The 21,676-nt window shown below is 45.1% G+C and overlaps 1 protein-coding gene across 1 annotated transcript; it reads right to left on the reverse strand.

The window, feature by feature from the left end:
• Positions 1–17,492: 17,492 nt before the first annotated feature.
• On the reverse strand, positions 17,493–21,394 carry LOC147638151 (putative pentatricopeptide repeat-containing protein At3g15130). Its single transcript, XM_086798084.1, has 2 exons — positions 18,274–21,394; positions 17,493–18,158 (listed from the first exon to the last, which is right to left on the reverse strand). Exon 1 carries the CDS (start codon positions 21,298–21,300, stop codon positions 18,568–18,570), a length of 2,733 nt encoding a protein of 910 aa, XP_086654210.1. The 5' UTR covers positions 21,301–21,394; the 3' UTR covers positions 17,493–18,158; positions 18,274–18,567.
• Between the last annotated feature and the right edge of the window lie 282 nt (positions 21,395–21,676).

The raw sequence follows: 21,676 nt of genomic DNA on the forward strand, positions 1-21,676 counted from the left end.
CATTTTATGGTCATTTAAATGAATGTTTTCAGCATGTACCACATGGTATGAGTTGGATTCAGCATGGTAGCATCACATTAGCCATATAGACCAGCATTTAGGGCTTGTGGAGGCATCCGACAGCCTGTTTACATCAGCCGACAGTATGCTTACTTCAGCCGACCAGCATTTATGCTATTTATGGTATTATATATTCAGTCGTGGGCTTTTGCATCTGGCCGACTGCAGCCAGGCTGGCCGACCAGAAGCCCTCACCCATATATATAGAGACCTCAGCATTCAGTTCAGCACATCATCATCTGGATCATCATGCGTTTTCAGCCTCTTACCTCAGCATATAGATCAGCGCATATCAGTTCAGAAGCATTCAGCCCAGTGTTCTCCAACGTTTCTCCTCCAGGAAGCTTTGGGAGCAGCATATCCAGCCAACGCATCAGCATTCAACAACCAGTCCATCATATTCAGCATACAGTACATCATCATCAGCATTCAGTACATCATCTTCAGCAAACGCATCTATTCTCCTCGGCGTTTCCTTCCCAGGTAACAGGAGTACATCTGCGTTTCAGCATCACATCAGCATTGCTTCAGTCCCAAAGCCATCCCTTCAGCGTTTCCTTCCCAGGAGACAAGGGAAAGACAATGGGACAGCAGTTCATTTAGCATATCAGCATATTCAGCAGTATAGATCCATTTGGATCTCATTGTAACCGCATTCATCATCTAATATAGCTGCATTGCATTGACACATATTTGTCTATCTCTTAAACATCATTAAGTGCAATTTAGTTAGACTAAGGTTGTGATTACTACGGTCTTAAGCTCTACATGTCACAATACCGCCACATATAGCTCGCGGAGCCCCCCTCTGCATATTCGGACCCATATTCAGCAGTATAGATCCATTTGGATCTCATTGTAACCGCATTCATCATCTAATATAGCTGCATTGCATTGACACATATTTGTCTATCTCTTAAACATCATTAAGTGCAGTTTAGTTAGACTAAGGTTGTGATTACTACGGTCTTAAGCTCTACATGTCACAATACCGCCACATATAGCTCGCGGAGCCCCCCTCTGCATATTCGGACCCACATGTACCTCGCATCTGCATCTATATGTACCACATGTATTTTGTCACGAAGCTCCTCCCTGTAAAGTATTGCCACTCCTCCAGATCCTCTGGTACCTCCCACTGTGCGTGGCTGAGGGCGGAAAACTGATTCCCATCTATAACCCCGGACGTCAGGAAGCCTCTTGTTTGTGCACTGATGGGTCTCCGTAAATATCACTGTGTCTGAAAGTATCCTCAAGGTATCCTGCATCTGTTCTAAGGGCTCCGTTGCAATTCCACACCAGGTCTCATAGGCCATGCACCGTCAAGCGGGCCTCCTCTCCGTAATGATGACTCGGCCATCTTTGTATACCGCCCATTTCCCCCCTTTCCTTGCCTCAAGTGGACACAGTATTGGGTCTCGAATACCCACTGTAGGGCCCCCACCATGAATTGTGTATTTCTTTATTAGAATGATGTAAATCTACAAATAAAGACTCGTTCTTGACCTGCACTCTTCACCTTGGCTGAGCACTCCCCTTGGTTGTCCTGGCCCTAGGAACACACAAGCCCTTTGTAAATTATGAGATGAGTGAACTGATCTATGCCTTGCCTATTTATAGGACTTGTTTATGCTGGTCAGCTGTCTCTATAGGGGTCAGCCTACTGGTGCTGAAAACCCCATGACCAGGTTCCCTTGCAATAAAATGCTATTTATGCAATCGTTTTCACACTAGAGTGCTGGCTGGCCCCTTGCGCATGCCTGTCCAGGCTGTTGTGTGCTATCCAGATCTGCGCCAGGCTGCTGGGCAGCCCCTGGGCACTGGCCACCTGAGGCTCCTAGAGACTGTTGGCTGCCTAGCCAAGCCCCTTGGGCTGGTCGACAGCCTGCCCAGCCCTTCCATGGGCTGGCGGGTAAGACCTAGGGCCTCCATAGGCCCCTTGGGGTGGCATAAGGCCTACCCCTTGCCCAATCAAGAGTTTGACACTCTTTCTGGGGTAGCCCTAAGAGTTGGACCCTTCTACATGCAACCTACATGCTATTCCTACAGATGCTTGGTGTCCGGTCACAAACCCAACACTCACATCATCTGACATCATTCCAGAGGGAGACTCATAGAATGGACTGGCACTGCTTCATGTGCATGACAATTCACACCTGACCTTGGACCATAGTTACCACGGAACGTCGTTCCGCCTTCCTGGAACGCCGGAACGCCGTTCCGGGCAAAGGCACGTTCCCGGAACGCCGGAACGTTCCGCAAAAAAAAATATATATATATATATATATATATATATATATATATTTTTTATTTTTTATTTTTTTTTTTTTTGCGGAACGTTTGTTTTGCTTGCAGAAATGTATGTTCATGTCTTGGGGGAGCAAATATTAGGAAGCATATTTGGCTATCCGTATACAAAAAGTTACATTTTTTTGTGTCATATGCTGACATGTCATATGACGTGGCGTTCCGCGACGTTCCCGATCCGCTCCCGTTCCCGTTCCCGCTCCCGTTCTAGCATCCAACGTTCCCGGAACGTTCCCGTTCCGTGGTAACTATGCCTTGGACGCTTAGAGTGGAACCCTGGCTGACTCGTCCCAGACTGGGCTCACATGGGACCAGTTTTCACTCCAACTCCTGCACCTTCCGTTCATATATGTCCACGTGGCATCCAAGTGCGGGATGTCCGTGACATCCCCTTCTGCTTAGCTTGACGGAAGCTGCATGGCCTCCAAATAGTCCGTCAATAAAGCCGGATAGTCTTCGAAGAAGTCTTTGTCAAGACAAATTGCTTCATGAGTCCCTCGGTCTTGAAACTTCATGAGGAACCCTCTTTGTCTTTGGCTTGAGCCATGCTTGCGGCAGTGCAAAAGGTTATGTTCTGAAACTATCACTTCAACTTCATCAACTATGTCTAGTTCCACTTCGTCTTTAACTTCTAAAGGGATTGGACCTGCATATGGTTTTAGCCAACTGGCATGGAACAGATCATGCATAGTCCAGCTCAGAGGTAGCTCGTTGATCTTTCTTTGACTAGGAAAAGGTCCAAAGCTCCTGAACGATAACTTTGGGCATCACTTGCCCATTTGTTTCAGTCTTTGCTTCATAATCCAAAGATAAATCCAGTCTCCTTCCTAGAACTTCACATCCCTTCAGTCTTTATTGGCCTGTCGAGTGTAGGCCACTTGCGCTTTAGCCAACCTGTCTTTAACTATTCCAAATCTCCTGGTAAGACTCCGTCATTAGATTCACTTCAAGTACTAAAGACGAGATTCTAGTCAATAGCGACTAAAATGGTCTTCCAAACGTTGCTTCATATGAAGTTCCGCCAAGCGCTAAAGAAAATGAATCATTCAAAGTTTCTTGAACTAAAGGCAAATATGATTCCCACTTATCTTGCTGATCGTGGACACATCAAAGGCTAACTGGTTGTAGATTTATGTCTGGCCTTCAGTATGTAGGTGAAATGCACTAGGAATCATTCAAAGCTGCTTGAAATAAAGGCAAATATGATTCCCACTTACCTTGCTGATCGTGAACATAACACTTCAGCACATCAAAGGCCAACTGGTTGTAGATTTCTATCTGGCCATCAGTCTGTAGGTGAAATGCACTGGGAAAGTTCAGTTTAGTACCAAAATTATCAAACAATGCCCTCCAAAAATGACCGGTAAACTTGGTGTTATGGCTCACCCTAATCCTCCTTGAAACACATCCAAAAATGACCGGTAAACTTGGTGTTATGGCTCACCCTAATCCTCCTTAAAACACATCCAAAAAAAGATTACCTAGTGAACCGCAACTGTCGTGAGGATCTTTCCAATGGTCGAGCTCGTAACCCTTGAGGTCTCCAAGCTCTACAACTCCTTGAGAAGCAATTCCACCACGTCTCCCGCAAGCGTTGTCACACCGCCGCGTTGCACTACGGGTCCTCGTCTCTCCTCTCACCTCACTTCACTCACACACACTCACTAGCATGCATTAGGGAGAGAGATTAGCAAGAGAATTAGCAAGAGCAAGACTCAATTGCACAATAGGAGAGTATGTTGTATTATGAGAGAAAATCACTTATATACATGGCCATAAGTGTTCACACTCACTTAAACTATGGCCGGCCGGGCACTTTAGGCTCATAAGAGGCCTAATGCTATTACAATGACTACTCTCATAATATATCCATGAAGTACATCACTTAGGACTTCATCCTAACTTGCTACCACATGCTCTTGAAGCGGGAATCGCCATAAATACTATTGCTTTATATCTTGAATGTATGACCCTTTGGTGTATCTACCATGACTCCTTGATGTAAAATAATGGTGGTAACTCTTGTTAATCCTAGAATTGGATTAACACTTGGCATCTCGGTCTGATACTATGGTCCTAGGAACATAGTTGTCAGGTACGAAACGAAGGTACGAAAAAACGGTACCGGTATGAGACTTTTAAATTTTGAAAAATAAGTTCGATTGTGGTACGGTCCACTTAAAAAACACTTGGAAAATAGATATTTGTACACTTTTGGCCATACTTTCAAACTTGGCACCATACACTAAGCCCTCCTTTACTTTTTCAGTACCTGAAACAAATCATGGCACCATACTCTTCTTTACTTTTCATACTTTCAGACTAGGGGACCGGGGCCATACTTTCAGACTTGGCACCATACCCTCCTGTACATTTTTAGTACCTGAAACAAATCATGGCACCATACCCTCCTTTAATTTTCATACTTTCAAACTAGGGACCTCAAACTTTTCCTTTCCTCTGGAGTCCAAACCTCATTTCCAAAGAGAGAGATGGAGGGACTCGAGAGAGCCTAGGTAGTAGGCCCTAGAGACTCTGAGAGCTTGAGAGAGAGATGGGGCCCAAACGACAAGAGAGAGAGAGAGAGAGAGAGCCTAGATAGTAGATATAGAGAGCTTGAGAAAAGAAAGAAAGAAAGATATATTAAGTGTCTACTAAAGACCCAATGGGCTTATGAGACCAAAGTGATACAATAATGTCCATGGCATATCTCATCATGGAATGGAACATAAAACAGAAAGAAAACATAAATATAGCTATCTCACTGGGGTGATACAAAACTGTCCATGGAAACTCATCATGAAATACTAAGAACATAAAAACATGGGAGCAACATCAGCTCCAAGTAGATGGTATACCACTCTCCAAAATGTCAAGCATGGGGCTGACGAGTATGGCCGAGAGGTCTCCCTCAGCTATATCACGTGGAAAGTAGCTCAATGGCGGTGGAGCATGTCCTGGATCTGGAGCTGATGAGAGAGGGGGGGAGAGCCTAGGTAGTAGGCCCTAGAGAGCCCGAGAGAGAGAGATGGGGTCCAAGCAGGCTGCCTTGCTGCCTTGGGGGCCTGAGCAAAGGGGCGGGTGGGAAGAGCCAGAAAGAACCAAAAAAAAACGAGAACACCGAGCACAATAGGACAGCCGGCCTACAGCAATGAAAAAACAACGAGCAAAGGGCGGGTGGGGAAAGGGCATCGAGCACAACAAAAAAAAAGGAGAAAAAATCATCTTTTTTTATCGTACCGTACCGATCATGTACGAAACTCTACGAAGCGGTACGAAACGTTTAGCAAAACTATCATGGAAAAAAAAAACATCCCGGACCTCATACCGTACCTCCGTTTCGTTTCGTACCAATCTTTACATCCTTGTGGTGCGGTACACGTCCCGTAGACAACTATGCCTAGGAATTCCGCCAATCAGGTACCAATGCCGAGTGAACAAATGGGCAGCATCTTCGGCGGTCACATTGGCCCTACATGGAATAAACATAACAAATTTGCTAAATCTAACAACGATAGTTAAGCACTGTGTATTACACTTACCCGGACTGCGAGACAAATTTGTGACAAAGTCCATCGATATATCTTGGAAAGGTCCCTCGGGAATGGATGAAGGCTGTAACAACCCTCTCTTCTTTCCACGAGAAGCTTTCCCTTTCTAACAAACGTCACAGTGTTGCACATAAGCGAACACATCGTGCCTCATTCTTGGCCAATAATATTGCCTTTCTAGCTTCTCTAGAGTCGAATTTATGCCCACGTGACCACCAGTGATTGCGTCATGGGCGTCATGGAGAAGAGCTACCCTGAATGACTTCATCACACAAAGTTGGCCTTTGTAGAAAAGCCAACCATCTTGTATCAAAAAGTGGCATGATCCTATGGCATCCAATGCTTGCTCCCACTGTGAAACGAATTCCTCGGAATCCGCGTACGTGTGCTTCATGTCATCTAGTCCCGTACCAATAAGCTCGAGTCTAGTGGTATGAACCAATGTCACTCTTCCATTCCTGCTCAAAGCATCAGCTACTGGGTTGGCCTTTCCTCAAAGGTACTGGATTGCAAGTAGAGGGCTGCAGGATCTTTAGTATGCATCATGAAGCTGTGAATCAGCAAGATCACTTGCACGAAGCTGTGAATCAGCAAGATCATTGTATATATAGCATGTTTTGGCAATACACAATACATTAGGTCTCTCTCTCCTTCTCTCCTTCTCTTCTGTGTCTTTGCTAAACATAGGATTAGCGTTAATCTTCTTTGCTTGGCGTTAATCATGAACACGCTTCAACAACGCATGTTACATATGGGTTGGTGGACAAGACCAACCAAACTCATTTCTCAGGTATGAAGACCAAGACAGTGTTCAGAAACAGGGCACGAACAGAATGGGGACTGGACGGAACAAATGCATAGATCTTCAAAGTTAGAGTGGATTTGGAGACCGGGCCGGATATTCACTGAAAAGGTCACCAGAGTAGGAAGGATGACAGAGGGACTCCGGGAATAGAATGGGATGATGACAGTCATCCAAGAAGCAGATTGGAATCCCATCATCAAGTTTAGCAGAGGGGGATGTCATGTGCACCCACATGTACATGATAATCTCAGGACTAATCCTAGAGTGCTGCCAAATAAAGAAGGATTAAGAACCAGATAGAACTAGAATTTTGGAGCATTGATGTGCAAGATTTGGCAAGGGATGGACTGGATAGGACAAGAAGACCTGTCGGCTGAATGGAATACATGAAGAGGTTGTCGGCTGCAGTAAAACAGATCAGATACTTCAAGGATGAAAATGGTGTCTAGGCGGCTGGCCAACCAGCAGTCGGCCAGTTCTTTAGTTGGTCCAAGGCCTATAAAGGGCACTTATGCTCATCGTTTTGATCATTCACTCCCTCTCGGGTGTGGGTCTAGATATAGGACTTGAGTTAGGGTTTTCTACCTTTTCCAGAAGGCAGCCCATGGCAGCAACGATTCATGTACTTTTTTGTACGATATGATATACTGAATTTCCAGCTATCTCTCTCTCTCTACTCTCTATTCTGTTTGCGTTTTTGCATCAGCATGTTCTAGAGGGTGTTTAGGGCTGAAAGAAGACTCCCAAAGCTACCACATGTAACAATGGTATCAGAGCATTAGGCTCACTAAGGCTAAACACTAATTCAGTCCCATAAGAAGGTGTACACGTCCAAGGTACAGGAAAGTGCACAAGTACGAGGCCACAAGCAAGGAACACAAGAACGGGAAGAACTCCCGGGAAGTTGGTTGGTGGTGTTCCACAAAGCCCAAAGGGAATGGCAGTCCTCTAAGTCGGGAAAGGCTTTCAGGCGCAACGATTCCAAGGGAGGATTATCCTCCAAGGGGTGAAGTGAGAGTGCCAGACTCATTTCTCAGGTATGAAGACCAAGACAGTGTTCAGAAACAGGGCAAGAACGGAATGGGGACTCGATGGAACAGATGCATAGATCTTCTTCAGAGTTAGAGTGGATTTGGAGACCGGGCCAGGTATTCAAAGAAAAGGTTGCCAGAGTAAGAAGGATGACAGAGGGACTCCGAGAATAGAATGGGATGATGACAGTCATCCAAGAAGCAGATTGGAATCCCGTCATCAAGTTTAGCAGAGGGGGATGTCATGTGCACCCACATGTACATGATAATCTCAGGACTAATCCTAGAGTGCAGCCAGATAAAGAGGGATTAAGAACCAGATAGAACCAGAATTTTGGAGCATTGATGTGCAAGATTTGGCAGGAGATGGACTAGAGAGGGCAAGAAGACCTATCGGCTAAGTGGAATACATAAAGAGGCTGTCGGCTGCAGTAAAACACATCAGATACTTGAAAATGGTGTCTAGGCGGCTGGCTGACCAGCAATCGGCCAATTCTCTAGTCGGTCCAAGGCCTATAAAAGGCAGTTATGCTCATCGTTTTGATCATTCACTCCCTCTTGGGTGTGGGTCTAGATATAGGACTAGAGTTAGGGTTTTCTACCTTTTCCAGAAGGCAGCCCATGGCAGCAAGGATTCATGTACCTTTTTGTACCATATGATATACTGAATTTCCAGCTATCTCTCTCTCTACTCTCCATTATGTTTGCATTTTTGCATCAGTATGTTCTAGATGGTGTTTAGGGCTGAAAGAAGACACCCGGATCTTCCACATGTAACATTGGTATCAGAGCATCAAGCTTAGCAAGGCTAAACGCTGATTCAGTCCCATATGGTGTACAGGTCCAAGGTACAAGAAAGTGCACAAGTACGAGGCCCAATGCAAGGAACATAAGACCGGGAAGAACTCCCAGGAGGTTGGTTGGTGGTGTTCCACAAAGCCCAAGGGGATGGCAGTCGTGTGAGTCAAGAAGGCTTTCAGGCAACGGTTCCAAGGGAGGATGATCCTCCAAGAGCATTGATGTGCAAGATATGGCAAGGGATGGACTGGAGTGGACAAAAAGACCTGTCGACTGAGTGGAATACATGAAGAGGTTGTTGGCTGTAGTAAAAACAGGTCGGATACTTCAAGGATGAAAATGGTGTCCAAGCGGCTGGCCGACCAGCAATCCGCCAGTTCTCTAGTTGGTCCAAGGCCTATAAAAGGCACTTATGCTCATCGTTTTGATCATTCCTCCCTCTTGGGTGTAGGTCTAGATATAGGACTAGACTTAGGGTTTTCTAACTTTTCCAGAAAGCAGTCCATGACTACAAGGATTCATGTACCTTTTTGTACCATATGATATACTGAATTTCCAGCTCTCTCTCTCTCTCTCTCTCTCTCTCTCTCTCTCTCTCTCTCTCTCTATATATATATATATATATATATATATATATATATTCTGCTTGCATTTTTGCATTTAGGGCTGAAAGAAGACTCCCAGATCTTCCACATGTAACATTGGTATTAGAGCATCAGGCTCACTAAGGCTAAGCACTGATTCAGTCCCATATGAAGGTGTACAGGTCCAAGGTACAGGAAAGTGCACAAGTACGAGGCCCCAAGCAACGAACAGAAGACCGGGAAGAACTGCCAGGAGGTTGGTTGGTGGTGTTCCACAAAGCCCAAAGGGAATGGCAGTCCTGTGAGTCCAGAAAGGCTTTCAGGCAATGGTTCCAAGGGAGGATCCTCCAAGGGGTGGAGTGAGAGTACCAAACTCATTTCTCAGGAATGAAGACCAAGATAGTGTTCAGAAACAGAGCAGGAACAGAATGGGGATTGGATCGAACACATGCATAGATCTTCTTCAGAGTTAGAGTGGATATGGAGACCGGGCCGGGTATTCAGTGAAAAGGTTGCCAGAGTAGGAAGGATAACAAGGGGACTCCGGGAATAGAATGGGATGATGACAGTCATCCAAGAAGCAGATTGGAATCTTGTCATCAAGTTTAGCAGAGAGGGATGTCATGTGCACACACATGTACATGCTAATCTCAAGACTAATCCTAGAGTGCAACCAACTAAAGAAGGATTAAGAACCAAATAGAACCACAATTTTGGAGCATTAATGTGCAAGATATGGCAAGGGATGGACTAGAGTGGACAAGAAGACCTGTCCGCTCAGTGGTATCCTAGAGTGCAACCAGATAAAGAAGGATTAAGACCTAGATAAAACCAGAATTTTGAAGCACAAGGGATGGACTGGAGTGGACAAGAAGATCTGTCGGCTGAGTGGAATACATGAAGAGGCTGTTGGCTACAATAAAACAAGTCGGATACTTCAGGGATGAAAATGGTGTCCACTGTCCAAGCGGCTGGCCGACCAGCAGCAGTAGGTTTGCACCTTGGTTTCTTGAGAGAAACCAAAATGGAAAAGCACCCTTGAATGGATGCATGCATTGAAGGAAAAGCATGCTACCAGTTCTCTAGTTGGTCCAAGGCCTATAAAAGGCACTTATGCTCATCGTTTTGATCATTCACTCCCTCTTGGATGTAGGTCTAGATATAGGACTAGAGTTAGGGTTTTCTAACTTTTCCAGAGGGCAATCCATGACTACAAGGATTCATGTACCTTTTTGTACCATATGATATATTGAATTTCTAGTTCTCTCTCTCTCTCTCTCTCTCTCTCTCTCTCTCTCTCTCTCTCTTATGCTTGCGTTTTTGCATCAGCATGTTCTAGATGGTGTTTAGGACTGAAAGAAGACTCCCAGATCTTCCACATGTAACATTGGTATTAGAGCATCAGGCTCACTAAGGCTAAACACTGATTCAGTCCCATATGAAGGTGTACAGGTCCAAGGTACAGGAAAGTGCACGAGTACGAGGCCCCAGGCAACGAACAAAAGACCGGGAAGAACTCCCAGGAGGTTGGTTGGTGGTGTTCCACAAAGCCCAAAGGGAATGGCAGTCCTGTGAGTCGGGAAAGGCTTTCAGGCAATGGTTCCAAGGGAGAATGATCCTCCAAGGGGTGGAGTAAGAGTGCCAAACTCATTTCTTAGGAATGAAGACCAAGATAGTGTTCAGAGATAGGACAGGCACGGAATGGGGATTGGATCGAACACATGCATAGATCTTCTTCAGAGTTAGAGTGGATTTGGAGACCGGGCCGGATATTCAGTGAAAAGGTTGCCACAGTAGGAAGGATAGCAAGGGGACTCCGGGAATAGAATGGGATGATGACAGTCATCCAAGAAGCAGATTGGAATCCTGTCATCAAGTTTACTAGAGAGGGATGTCATGTGCACACACATGTACATGCTAATCTCAGGACTAATCCTAGAGTGCAACCAAATAAAGAAGGATTAAGAACCAAATAAAACCAGAATTTTGGAGCATTGATGTGCAAGATATGGCAAGGGATGGACTAGAGTGGACAAGAAGACCTGTCCGCTCAGTGGAATACATGAAGAGGCTGTCGGCTGCAGTAAAACAGGTCGAATACTTCAAGGATGAAAATGGTGTCTAGGCGGCTAGCCAGTTCTCTAGTCAGTCCAAGGCCTATAAAAGGCACTTATGGCATATGCTCATCGTTTTGATCATTCAGTCCCTCTTGGGTGTGGGTCTAGATATAGGACTAGAGTTAGGGTTGTCTACCTTTTCCAGAAGGCAGCCCATGGCTGCAAGGATTCATGTACCTTTTTGTACCATATGAAATACTGAATTTCCAGCTATCTCTCTCTCTCTCTACTCTCCATTATGTTTGCATTTTTGCATTAGCATGTTCTAGATGGTGTTTAGGGCTGAAAGAAGACTCCCAGAGCTTCCGCATGTAACATTGGTATCAGAGCATTAGGCTTAGCAAGGCTAAACACTAATTCAGTCCCATATGAAGGTGTACAGGTCCAAGGTACAGGAAAGTGCACAAGTATGAGGCCCAATGCAAGGAACATAAGACCGGGAAGAACTCCCAGGAGGTTGGTTGGTGGTGTTCCACAAAGCCCAAGGGGATAGCAATCGTGTGAGTCGGAAAGGCTTTCAGGCACAGCGGTTCCAAGGGAGGATGATCTTCCAAGGGGTGGGAGCATTGATGTGCAAGATATGGCAAGGGATGGACTGGAGTGGACAAAAAGACCTGTCGGCTGAGTGGAATACATGAAGAGGTTGTTGGCTGCAGTAAAAACAAGTCGGATACTTCAAGGATGAAAATGGTGTCCAAGCGGCTGGCCGACCAGCAGTCCGCCAGTTCTCTAGTTGGTCCAAGGCCTATAAAAGGCACTTATGCTCATCGTTTTGATCATTCACTCCCTCTTGGGTGTAGGTCTAGATATAGGACTAGACTTAGGGTTTTCTAACTTTTCCAAAAGGCAGTCCATGACTACAAGGATTCATGTACCTTTTTGTACCATATGATATACTGAATTTCCAGCTCTCTCTCTCTCTCTCTCTCTCTCTCTCTCTCTCTCTCTATTCTGCTTGCGTTTTTGCATCAGCATGTTCTAGATGGTGTTTAGGGCTGAAAGAAGACTCCCAGATCTTCCACATGTAACATTGGTATTAGAGCATCAGGCTCACTAAGGCTAAGCACTGATTCAGTCCCATATGAAGGTGTACAGGTCCAAGGTACAGGAAAGTGCACAAGTACGAGGCCCCAGGCAACGAACAGAAGACCGGGAAGAACTGCCAGGAGGTTGGTTGGTGGTGTTCCACAAAGCCCAAAGGAAATGGCAGTCCTGTGAGTCCGGAAAGGCTTTCAGGCAATGGTTCCAAGGGACGATAATCCTCCAAGGGGTGGAGTGAGAGTGCCAAACATATTTCTAAGGAATGAAGACCAAGATAGTGTTCAGAAACAGGGCAAGAACGGAATGGGGATTGGATCGAACACATGCATAGATCTTCTTCAGAGTTAGAGTGGATTTGGAGACCGGGCCGGGTATTCGATGAAAAGGTTGCCAGAGTAGGAAGGATAACAAGGGGACTCCGGGAATAGAATGGGATGATGACAGTCATCCAAGAAGCAGATTGGAATCTTGTCATCAAGTTTAGCAGAGAGGGATGTCATGTGCACACACATGTACATGCTAATCTCAAGACTAATCCTAGAGTGCAACCAACTAAAGAAGGATTAAGAACCAAATAAAACCACAATTTTGGAGCATTGATGTGCAAGATATGGCAAGGGATGGACTAGAGTGGACAACAAGACCTGTCCGCTCAATGGTATCCTAGAGTGCAACCAGATAAAGAAGGATTAAGACCCAGATAAAACCAGAATTTTGAAGCACAAGGGATGGACTGGAGTGGACAAGAAGACCTGTCGGCTGAGTGGAATACATGAAGAGGCTGTTGGCTGCAATAAAACAGGTCGGATACTTCAGGGATGAAAATGGTGTCCAAGCGGCTGGCCGACCAGCAGTCCGCCAGTTCTCTAGTTGGTCCAAGGCCTATAAAAGGCACTTATGCTCATCGTTTTGATCATTCACTCCCTCTTGGGTGTAGGTCTAGATATAGGACTAGAGTTAGGGTTTTCTAACTTTTCCAGAAGGCAGTCCATGACTACAAGGATTCATGTACCTTTTTGTACCATATGATATACTGAATTTCCAGTTCTCTCTCTCTCTCTCTCTCTCTCTCTCTCTCTCTCTCTCTCTCTATTATGCTTGCGTTTTTGCATCAGCATGTTCTAGATGGTGTTTAGGACTGAAAGAAGACTCCCAGATCTTCCACATGTAACATTGGTATTAGAGCATCAGGCTCACTAAGGCTAAACACTGATTCAATCCCATATGAAGGTGTGCAGGTCCAAGGTACAGGAAAGTGCACAAGTACGAGGCCCCATGCAACGAACAAAAGACCAGGAAGAACTGCCAGAAGGTTGGTTGGTGCTGTTCCACAAAGCCCAAAGGGAATGGCAGTCCCGTGAGTCGGGAAAGGCTTTCAGGCAATTTTCCTCCAAGGGGTGGAGTGAGAGTGCCAAACTCATTTCTCAGGAATGAAGACCAAAATAGTTTCAGAAACAGGGCAGGAACGGAATGGGGATTGGATCGAACACATGCATAGATCTTCTTCAGAGCTAGAGTGGATTTGGAGACCGGGCCGGGTATTCAGTGAAAAGGTTGTCAGAGTAAGAAGGATGACAGAGGGACTCCGGAATAGAATGCGAGGATGACAGTCATCCAAGAAGCATATTGGAATCCCGTCATCAAGTTTAGCAGAGGGGGATGTCATGTGCACCCACATGTACATGATAATCTCAAGACTAATCCTAGAGTGCAGCCAGATAAAGAGGGATTAAGAACCAGATAGAACCAGAATTTTGGAGCATTGATGTGCAAGATTTGGAAGGGGATGGACTGGAGAGGGCAAGAAGACCTGTCGGCTGAGTGGAATACATAAAGAGGCTGTCGGCTGCAGTAAAACACATCAGATACTTCAAGGATGAAAATGGTGTCTAGGCGGCTGGCTAACCAGCAATCGGCCAATTCTCTAGTCGGTCCAAGGCCTATAAAAGGCAGTTATGCTCATCGTTTTGATCATTCACTCCCTCTTTGGTGTGGGTCTAGATATAGGACTAGAGTTAGGGTTTTCCACCTTTTCCAGAAGGCAACCCATGGCAACAAGGATTCATGTACCTTTTTGTACCATATGATATACTGAATTTCCAGCTATCTCTCTCTCTCTCTACTCTCCATTATGTTTGCATTTTTGCATCAGCATGTTCTAGATGGTGTTTAGGGCTGAAAGAAGACTCCCAGAGCTTCCACATGTAACATTGGTATCAGAGCATCAGGCTTAGCAAGGCTAAACACTGATTCAGTCCCATATGAAGGTGTACAGGTCCAAGGTAGACAGGAAAGTGCACAAGTATGAGGCCCAAGGCAAGGAACATAAGACCGGGAAGAACTCCCAGGAGGTTGGTTGGTGGTGTTCCACAAAACCCAAGGGGATCGTAGTCCTGTGAGTCGGAAAGGCTTTCAGGCAACGGTTCCAAGGGAGGATAATCCTCCAAGAGGTGGAGTGAGAGTGCTAGACTCATTTCTCAGGAATGAAGACCAAGACAGTGTTCAGAGACAGGGCAAGAACGTGGATTTGGAGACCATGCGGGGTATTCAGTGAAAAGGTTGCCATAGTGGGAAGGATGACAAGCGGACTCCGGAAATAGAATGGGATGATGACACTCATTCAAGAAGCAAATTGGAATCCTGTCATCAAGTTTAGCAGAGGGGGATGTCATGTGCACACACATGTACATGCTAATCTCAGGACTAATCCTAGAGTGCAACCAGATAAAGAAGGATTAAGAACCAAATAAAACCAAAATTTTGGAGCATTGATCTGCAAGATATGGCAAGGGATGGACTGGAGTGGACAAGAAGACATGTCGGCTGAGTGGAATACATGAAGAGGCTGTCGGCTGCAGTAAAACAGGTCAGATACTTCAAGGATAAAAATGGTGTCCGGGTGGCTAGCTGACCAGCAGTCGACTAGTTCTCTAGTTGGTCCAAGGCCTATAAAAGGCACTTATGTGGGTCTAGATATAGGACTAGAGTAAAGGTTTTCTACCTTTTCCAGAAGGCAGGCCATGGCTGCAAGGATTCATGTACCTTTTCGTACCATATGATACACTGAATTTCCAGCTCTCTATCTCTCTCTACTCTCTATTCTACTTGCGTTTTTGCATCAACATGTTCTAGATGGTGTTTAGGGCTGAAAGAAGACTCCTAGAGCTTCAACATGTAACAAATGGTGAGTCTAGCTCTGAGGCAGGATGGATGGGGTAGGTGGTAGTAACCTTTTTTGCATGAAGGTCTCACCATCTTCGCTCCGGAGGGGGTTTGTTGAGTATTTCGGAGTCTCATGTGTGTGCCAATCTCGTGTGTCCGCCTTATGTATGTGTACCCAAGTTTGTATGTTTGTGTGTGTGTGTGTGTGTGTGTGTGAACCCACCCTTAAATGGGGACAAGATAAGTAAACTATGTGTACATGTCTTATTAGTGTGTGTGATGTGATTGAGTCAAAAGACAAGGTTTTATACCTACAAAAAGGCATGTACTCTATGAGTTCTAAATCTATCTAATCAACAAATCATTGAGTCGTTCAATTAATCTCTCTTGAGCATTGGCCTTCTCTCTCTAGCTTTCTCTCTCTTTGCACGACCACACTATGGGGAAGTTCGATCATCCTTAAAGCTTCTTCCTGCCGTGTGCTTTCCTGCCGTGTGCTCTGATATCCCAATACCTAATACAAAAAAACCCTGACACCAATCTCTCTTCTTCTCTCTCCTCTGTCTTAATCATGTTTATTCAGCATCTTGTTTCTTAATCAAGCTTAGGGCTGTGGATCAATACAGCATGGCTTCTGCGCATGCAACATTAGCATTGCTGTATCAACACTAATATGGTACAAAAAGGTGACTGATTTTAGGCACATGGTTGGGCCTTGGTCAGCCCCATAGGAGTGACCTTCTGGACCCTTTCTACATGACTACTATTTACTTCTACTGAATGAATGAATAAACTGCTGAATGACTTGATGGATTTTGCAGAATAATGACTGAATGCTTATATATGTCCCTGAGGTGCTGGTCAGCAAGTACAACCAGTATTTGACATGGAATATTCATAGAAAAAGGCTTTAAATGCTGTGCGTTGCTCTCTGCCTTGCCCACACCTGGCTGACCTTCACTGGTGCTAGACCGCCTGCTGCCTAGGTCTCTCTGCTGGCTGCCAACACGGGTCCCAAGCCCTCTGGGTGATGAAGATGATATGCTGCTGCTGCTGATGATGATGATGATGATGATGAAGAAGATGTACTGCTGATGATAACGATATGCTGCTGATGATGATGCTATGACTGATGTTGAAGATGTTGATGCTGATGATGACACCTATCTGCTAGACTAGTCAGGGATTAAGACTGTTCATGCGCATGCACGTGACAGCTAAGTCATCTTGTGTTTCCGTTAGATCGGCAAGCATGTGTGGGGTTTTGCAAAGATGGAGGTTGGTGGTCCGTAAGTGGAGATTCACAGTTGGCTGAGGTTTCTTGTCAGAGTCTTCTCAAGAGGAGGCAGTCCTCCTAGAGCTTGTACAGGAGGATGCTCTCCAAGAGTCAGCACTTCATGTTCTGGGGGTGCTTCATTTGAAGATTTGTCGGAAAGCTTCTCTAGGTTTTTGGTACTTGCACGGTGTGGTAGGAATGCTGGCTTTAGGAGTGGCCATTGCATGGTCTCTCAAAACTCAGGCCAGTCAGTTCCTTGGGGTAGATTGGGCTGGAATTTTGCACCCATATGGATACCAATCAGCTGAAGACAGCTGCGACCTTAGTGGGGAAGAATGTGACACACCTACCCCTACAGAAATGGCCCGCCAGGCTCCAGCACGCCTACATCCAGGCTAAATGGAAGTGGACAGCCAGGTGTGAACTGCAGGGGCAGACAAGCCAGGTGTCAGTGGGTAGTCACACAACGCTGGTAAAATATGGCCGTGGATGAGATGGACAACTGGCCAACCAATCATACAGGCTGACCAGCTTCCCCCAGCCCCTATAAATAAGGCATTAAGTTTTTCAGTTCAGCATCTCACCATTCTGGGAGCTCTGTCAAGAGGAGTGATAGTATACAAGAGATTGGAGGGCTCTGTCAAGGGGAGCAATAGTATACAAGCGATTGGAGGGTTGGAAAACAGATCAGCAGCAGCATTGACAGGAGTCTACATCAGCAGTAAGGCTAAGATCTAGGGAGATCAACCTTTTGGGTTACCTTTTGTACAAAGAAACATTCATTTGTATTTATTTTCATTGTGCATAGTACAAGGATTGAAGAAGGATATTTGTGAATGCTTGCATTGTAAGTCTTCTCCTGCTGTTCATTCTATTTGTGTTCTCAGCTGCAGTGCACCAGTATTCTTACACTACGTCACACAGAGCAATGCCCAATACTGTGCAAGTCAAAGATGGTACCCAAAGATGGCACTCATAGTCCTGAGGGATATACAGTCACAGCTGGTGACAGTAGTCTTACAGTCTTTCTCTTCATTTTTTTCTTTCCAACCAACTACATACATTTTGACGCATTGTATTTGCACCCATGTGCCTATGGATGCACGTAACCAACCACACACATTCTGACACACTGTATGCATACTCATGTACTTATAGGTGCACATAACCTTAGGCTAAAAGAAAGCAGCACACGGATAAGCTGCTTACCAAGAATTACCATATTAGCTTTCTCTCAGTAATATGATTCGCATCCAAGATAATGACTTTCATAAGAGGAAAGCTGAACTCACAAGTCGTGCAACATTTTGACCAAGTGCTGAGTGTTAAACTCAGTCCAACCATGTCTTTGATAATCTTCTTGAGGATGAATGACCTCCTTCAAGAAAAAAGAATGCTTATTTGCAGGGTTGGCAAATACCTGAACCTGGAACAACCACCATAAACTTGATGAAAACTAGTGCAATTGATAATCTTTGAATGCAAAATGCAGGGGCACACACACGCTCAAACAGGAGAGTTAGTAAGTCAGTAAGTCACACCTTTACTTGATGACTCAGCAGACAGGCGCAGCCACATCTTTCAACTCTTGTGGGATTTTAAAGCACAACCAGGTGCATAAAGAGCTGGTGTACGGATTTTCCATGCAAATGCTTCTCCCTTAAAAATTTTACATGTAGTTGTGGCAAAGAGCCATGTTGGTCGTGATTCCATTGGCACATAACTATACGAGTAGTACCACTGCAGCATCTCGCTTACTGCCCATCCTATGCTAGCTTGTGGCTGCTCTTGGTGAGAAATTTGTCCCAAAGCTAAACGTGCAACACAGGCATGCATTAGTGTGATGAATAATCTGATGAATAGTCAATGCAAGAACATGTCCCATTCTTGAAAGCATGAGAGCAACTTGCATCTCTGCAGATAATGGTCCGCTGCTCCATTTTGGAAATAAGAGTTAAAAAGACATGACAGTCATCACAAATCCGCAAATTTTTGACAACACGGATGGGTGTCATCTCAGGCGTGTTGAGAAGGCCACAAACTACAGCACGTCTCTCACTATGCTCACAGAAAGCAACATCCTTTGTATTGTCCTCTGATATGTGGTCAATATCTGGCAAACGCTGTTCCATTATATGTTTTATCTTTTCGTATATGTTTTTGCTGTGAAGATGGGGAGTATCTGTGCCCACAAATGCATAAACCAAGCCATCAATCTCAAGCCAGCTTTGTCCTGACAGATCCCTTGCTTGTAGCTTCGCATACATTATCTCAATTTTCTTTGCTTCTTCCCACATGTTCGCGTCCGCATAGATGTTGAACATCAATATATATGCTGTTTGATGTTTTTCATCCAATCTTACTGCACATTCAAAAGCATGTCTACCAAGCTCTACATTACCCCATGTTCGGCAAGCACTCAACATCGTACTACATGTGACGAGATCAGGTTCAAAAGGCATCCCTTCTAGGATCAAAAGAGCCTCATCAAGTCGGCCTGCCCGCCCAAGGAGGTCAACCATGCAGTTGAGGTGTTTAATTGTCAAAGTGGTCACATTAGTGTTGCTCAGAGACTCAAAGTACTTCCAGCCCTTCTCCACAAGGCCCGCATGACTGCACATAGTGAGAATGCTGAGGAAAGTCATCTCATCTGGCTGTAAGCCTTCCTCTCTCATTCTCTCATACGTACTAAAAACGGACTCAATCTCACCTTGACGAGCATATCCGGTTATCATTGCACTCCAAGCAACAAGGTCCCTCTTCAGCATAGCATCGAAAACCTGCTGTGCCTCAACCATACCCCCACATTTTCCATACATGTCAATAAGAGCAGTTGCTAGTATTACTTCAGTAGCCTCCAGTCCCACTCTGTAGACTTGGGCATGTATCTTTTTCCCATTTTGAAGAGCTACTGTGTTGCCGGATGCTTTCAAAACACTGGCAAAGGTCATGCTGTTCGGTAACAGACCTTTCTCTAGCATTTGCAGATACAGATTAAGAGCCTTCTCACTTTTGACTTGCTCAGAGACACCCAAGATCACAGCGTTCCATGAGAATTCATTCGGAGACACGCCTTCCAACTGCATCTGCTCAAAGTGATTCAGTACTTCCTCATGGAGACCATGTTCGGCATATCCTGCAATTAGTGCACTCCATGAGACTACATCTCTAGCTGGCAGCTCATCAAACACTACCTTGGCTTCAGAAAGCGATCCACACTTTGCATACATGTCTAATAAAGTGTTACCAACAAAGGAAGCTCTTTCAAATCCCTCTTTAACAATCTGGGAGTGTGTTTTTTGGCCTTCGTATACAGCTCCTATGCTGGCACACGCTTTCAAACTACAAACAAATGTGACAGCATTTGGTGAAACACCCTCTACTCGCATTTGTTCAAGACAGGTCAGAGCCTCCTCACCGAAACCATGTTCAGCATAACCTGAAATCAGTGCCGTCCATGAGACTACGTCCCGAACATCCAAATCATCAAACACTTGCCGTGCTTCTGCAAGTGAGCCACATTTCCCATACATATCCAGTAGGCTGTTGCCATGAAAAAGATCTCCTTCAAATCCAATCTTGGCAATCTCCAGGTGTAGCTTCCGGCCCCTATCAAGGGCTCCTAAACTGCCACAAGCTTTCAAACTGCAAAGATATGTGACCGGATTTGGGGGCACACCCTTCAGTTGCATCTCTTCCAAACCCCTAAGTGCATCCTTTCCAAGCCCGTGTTCTGCATAGCCTGTTATAAGAGCATTCCACGAAACTACGTCTTGCACTGGCAGTTTGTCAAACACTTCCTGTGCTTCTGCAAGTGAACCACATTTGGCATACATATCTACCAAAGCATTGCCAACAAAAGGATCGCCACAGAGACTCCCTTTGGCTATCTCAGCTTCGATATCCCGACCTCTTTCTACGGATTTCAGCCTAGTGCATGCCTTCAAGAGGGCTAGAAATGTGTATCTGCTAGGGTGCACACGATCCTCTTTCATTTTTTGATACAAATTCAAAGCATGTTGCAATTGTGCACCTTCAATATACCCATGGATGAGAGCAGTCCATGAATGCTCTTTCTGATGCAGCAATCTGTTGAATGCCTGCTGGGCATCACACAGGCTTCCACAATCCACAAACATGGCAACAAGGTAGTTCCCGAGCACTCTATAATCTTCCAGCCCATTTTCACAGATGTGGGTGTGCAAGCGCTTGGCATGATCTAGAACTTTGTTTTCTCTGCATTTCTGCACAACGCAGATAAAATTTTCGGTGGATGGAAGCTCGTTGGCCATTCGAGCAAGTGCCTCCTCGACTCCCATCGTCTTCCAACCACCACTCTCCGGCCCTCGTGCCCTAGGAACAGAGAGAGATTTTTCAACGCCAAGGGCACATGCCCAGCGACCGTGTAGATCATGTGACATGGTAGAATGGAGTTCAAACTCTGGCTCTGAGACTCCATAGCTGAGACTGGACCTCCAATTTTGCCCTCGTTCTGTTGACTCCTCGAGCAAGGTGGGTTCTGTATGTTTTGTCAATGCTTGACTACTGAAGGGTGCAACACCGATCATTCTAAACTTCTGAACTCTTCTCCCTTACTTGTTGAGTCCATGCCCAAGCCTTCTTTAGTGAGAAGCTGCACAAGGTCTTTGTAAGGATCTTTGCCTTATTTTATTTTATTTTTATGCAAGGAGATCAACCCCCTCTTTATTTATTCACCTTTTGGTGCATATTCACCTTTTAAAAAATCTACCTTCTAGGAGAAAAAGAATTTGAGCAAATAAGAACCACAGATATTTTTTATTTCTGACAAAGAAAAATCTAGTGGTTTTACAATTTTCAAAAGCATCTTGAATCATGACTAACTTCTACTACATTTATTAATGACGAATTCTGAGTTTTGTCTTTCAAATAGAGGGATGAAGTCATCTCCCTATTGGACGCGAG

The sequence above is a fragment of the Cibotium barometz genome, chromosome 5 (genome assembly GCF_041138505.1).
Source record: "Cibotium barometz isolate CiBa-2024 chromosome 5, ASM4113850v1, whole genome shotgun sequence".
NCBI classification, from domain to species: domain Eukaryota; kingdom Viridiplantae; phylum Streptophyta; class Polypodiopsida; order Cyatheales; family Cibotiaceae; genus Cibotium; species Cibotium barometz.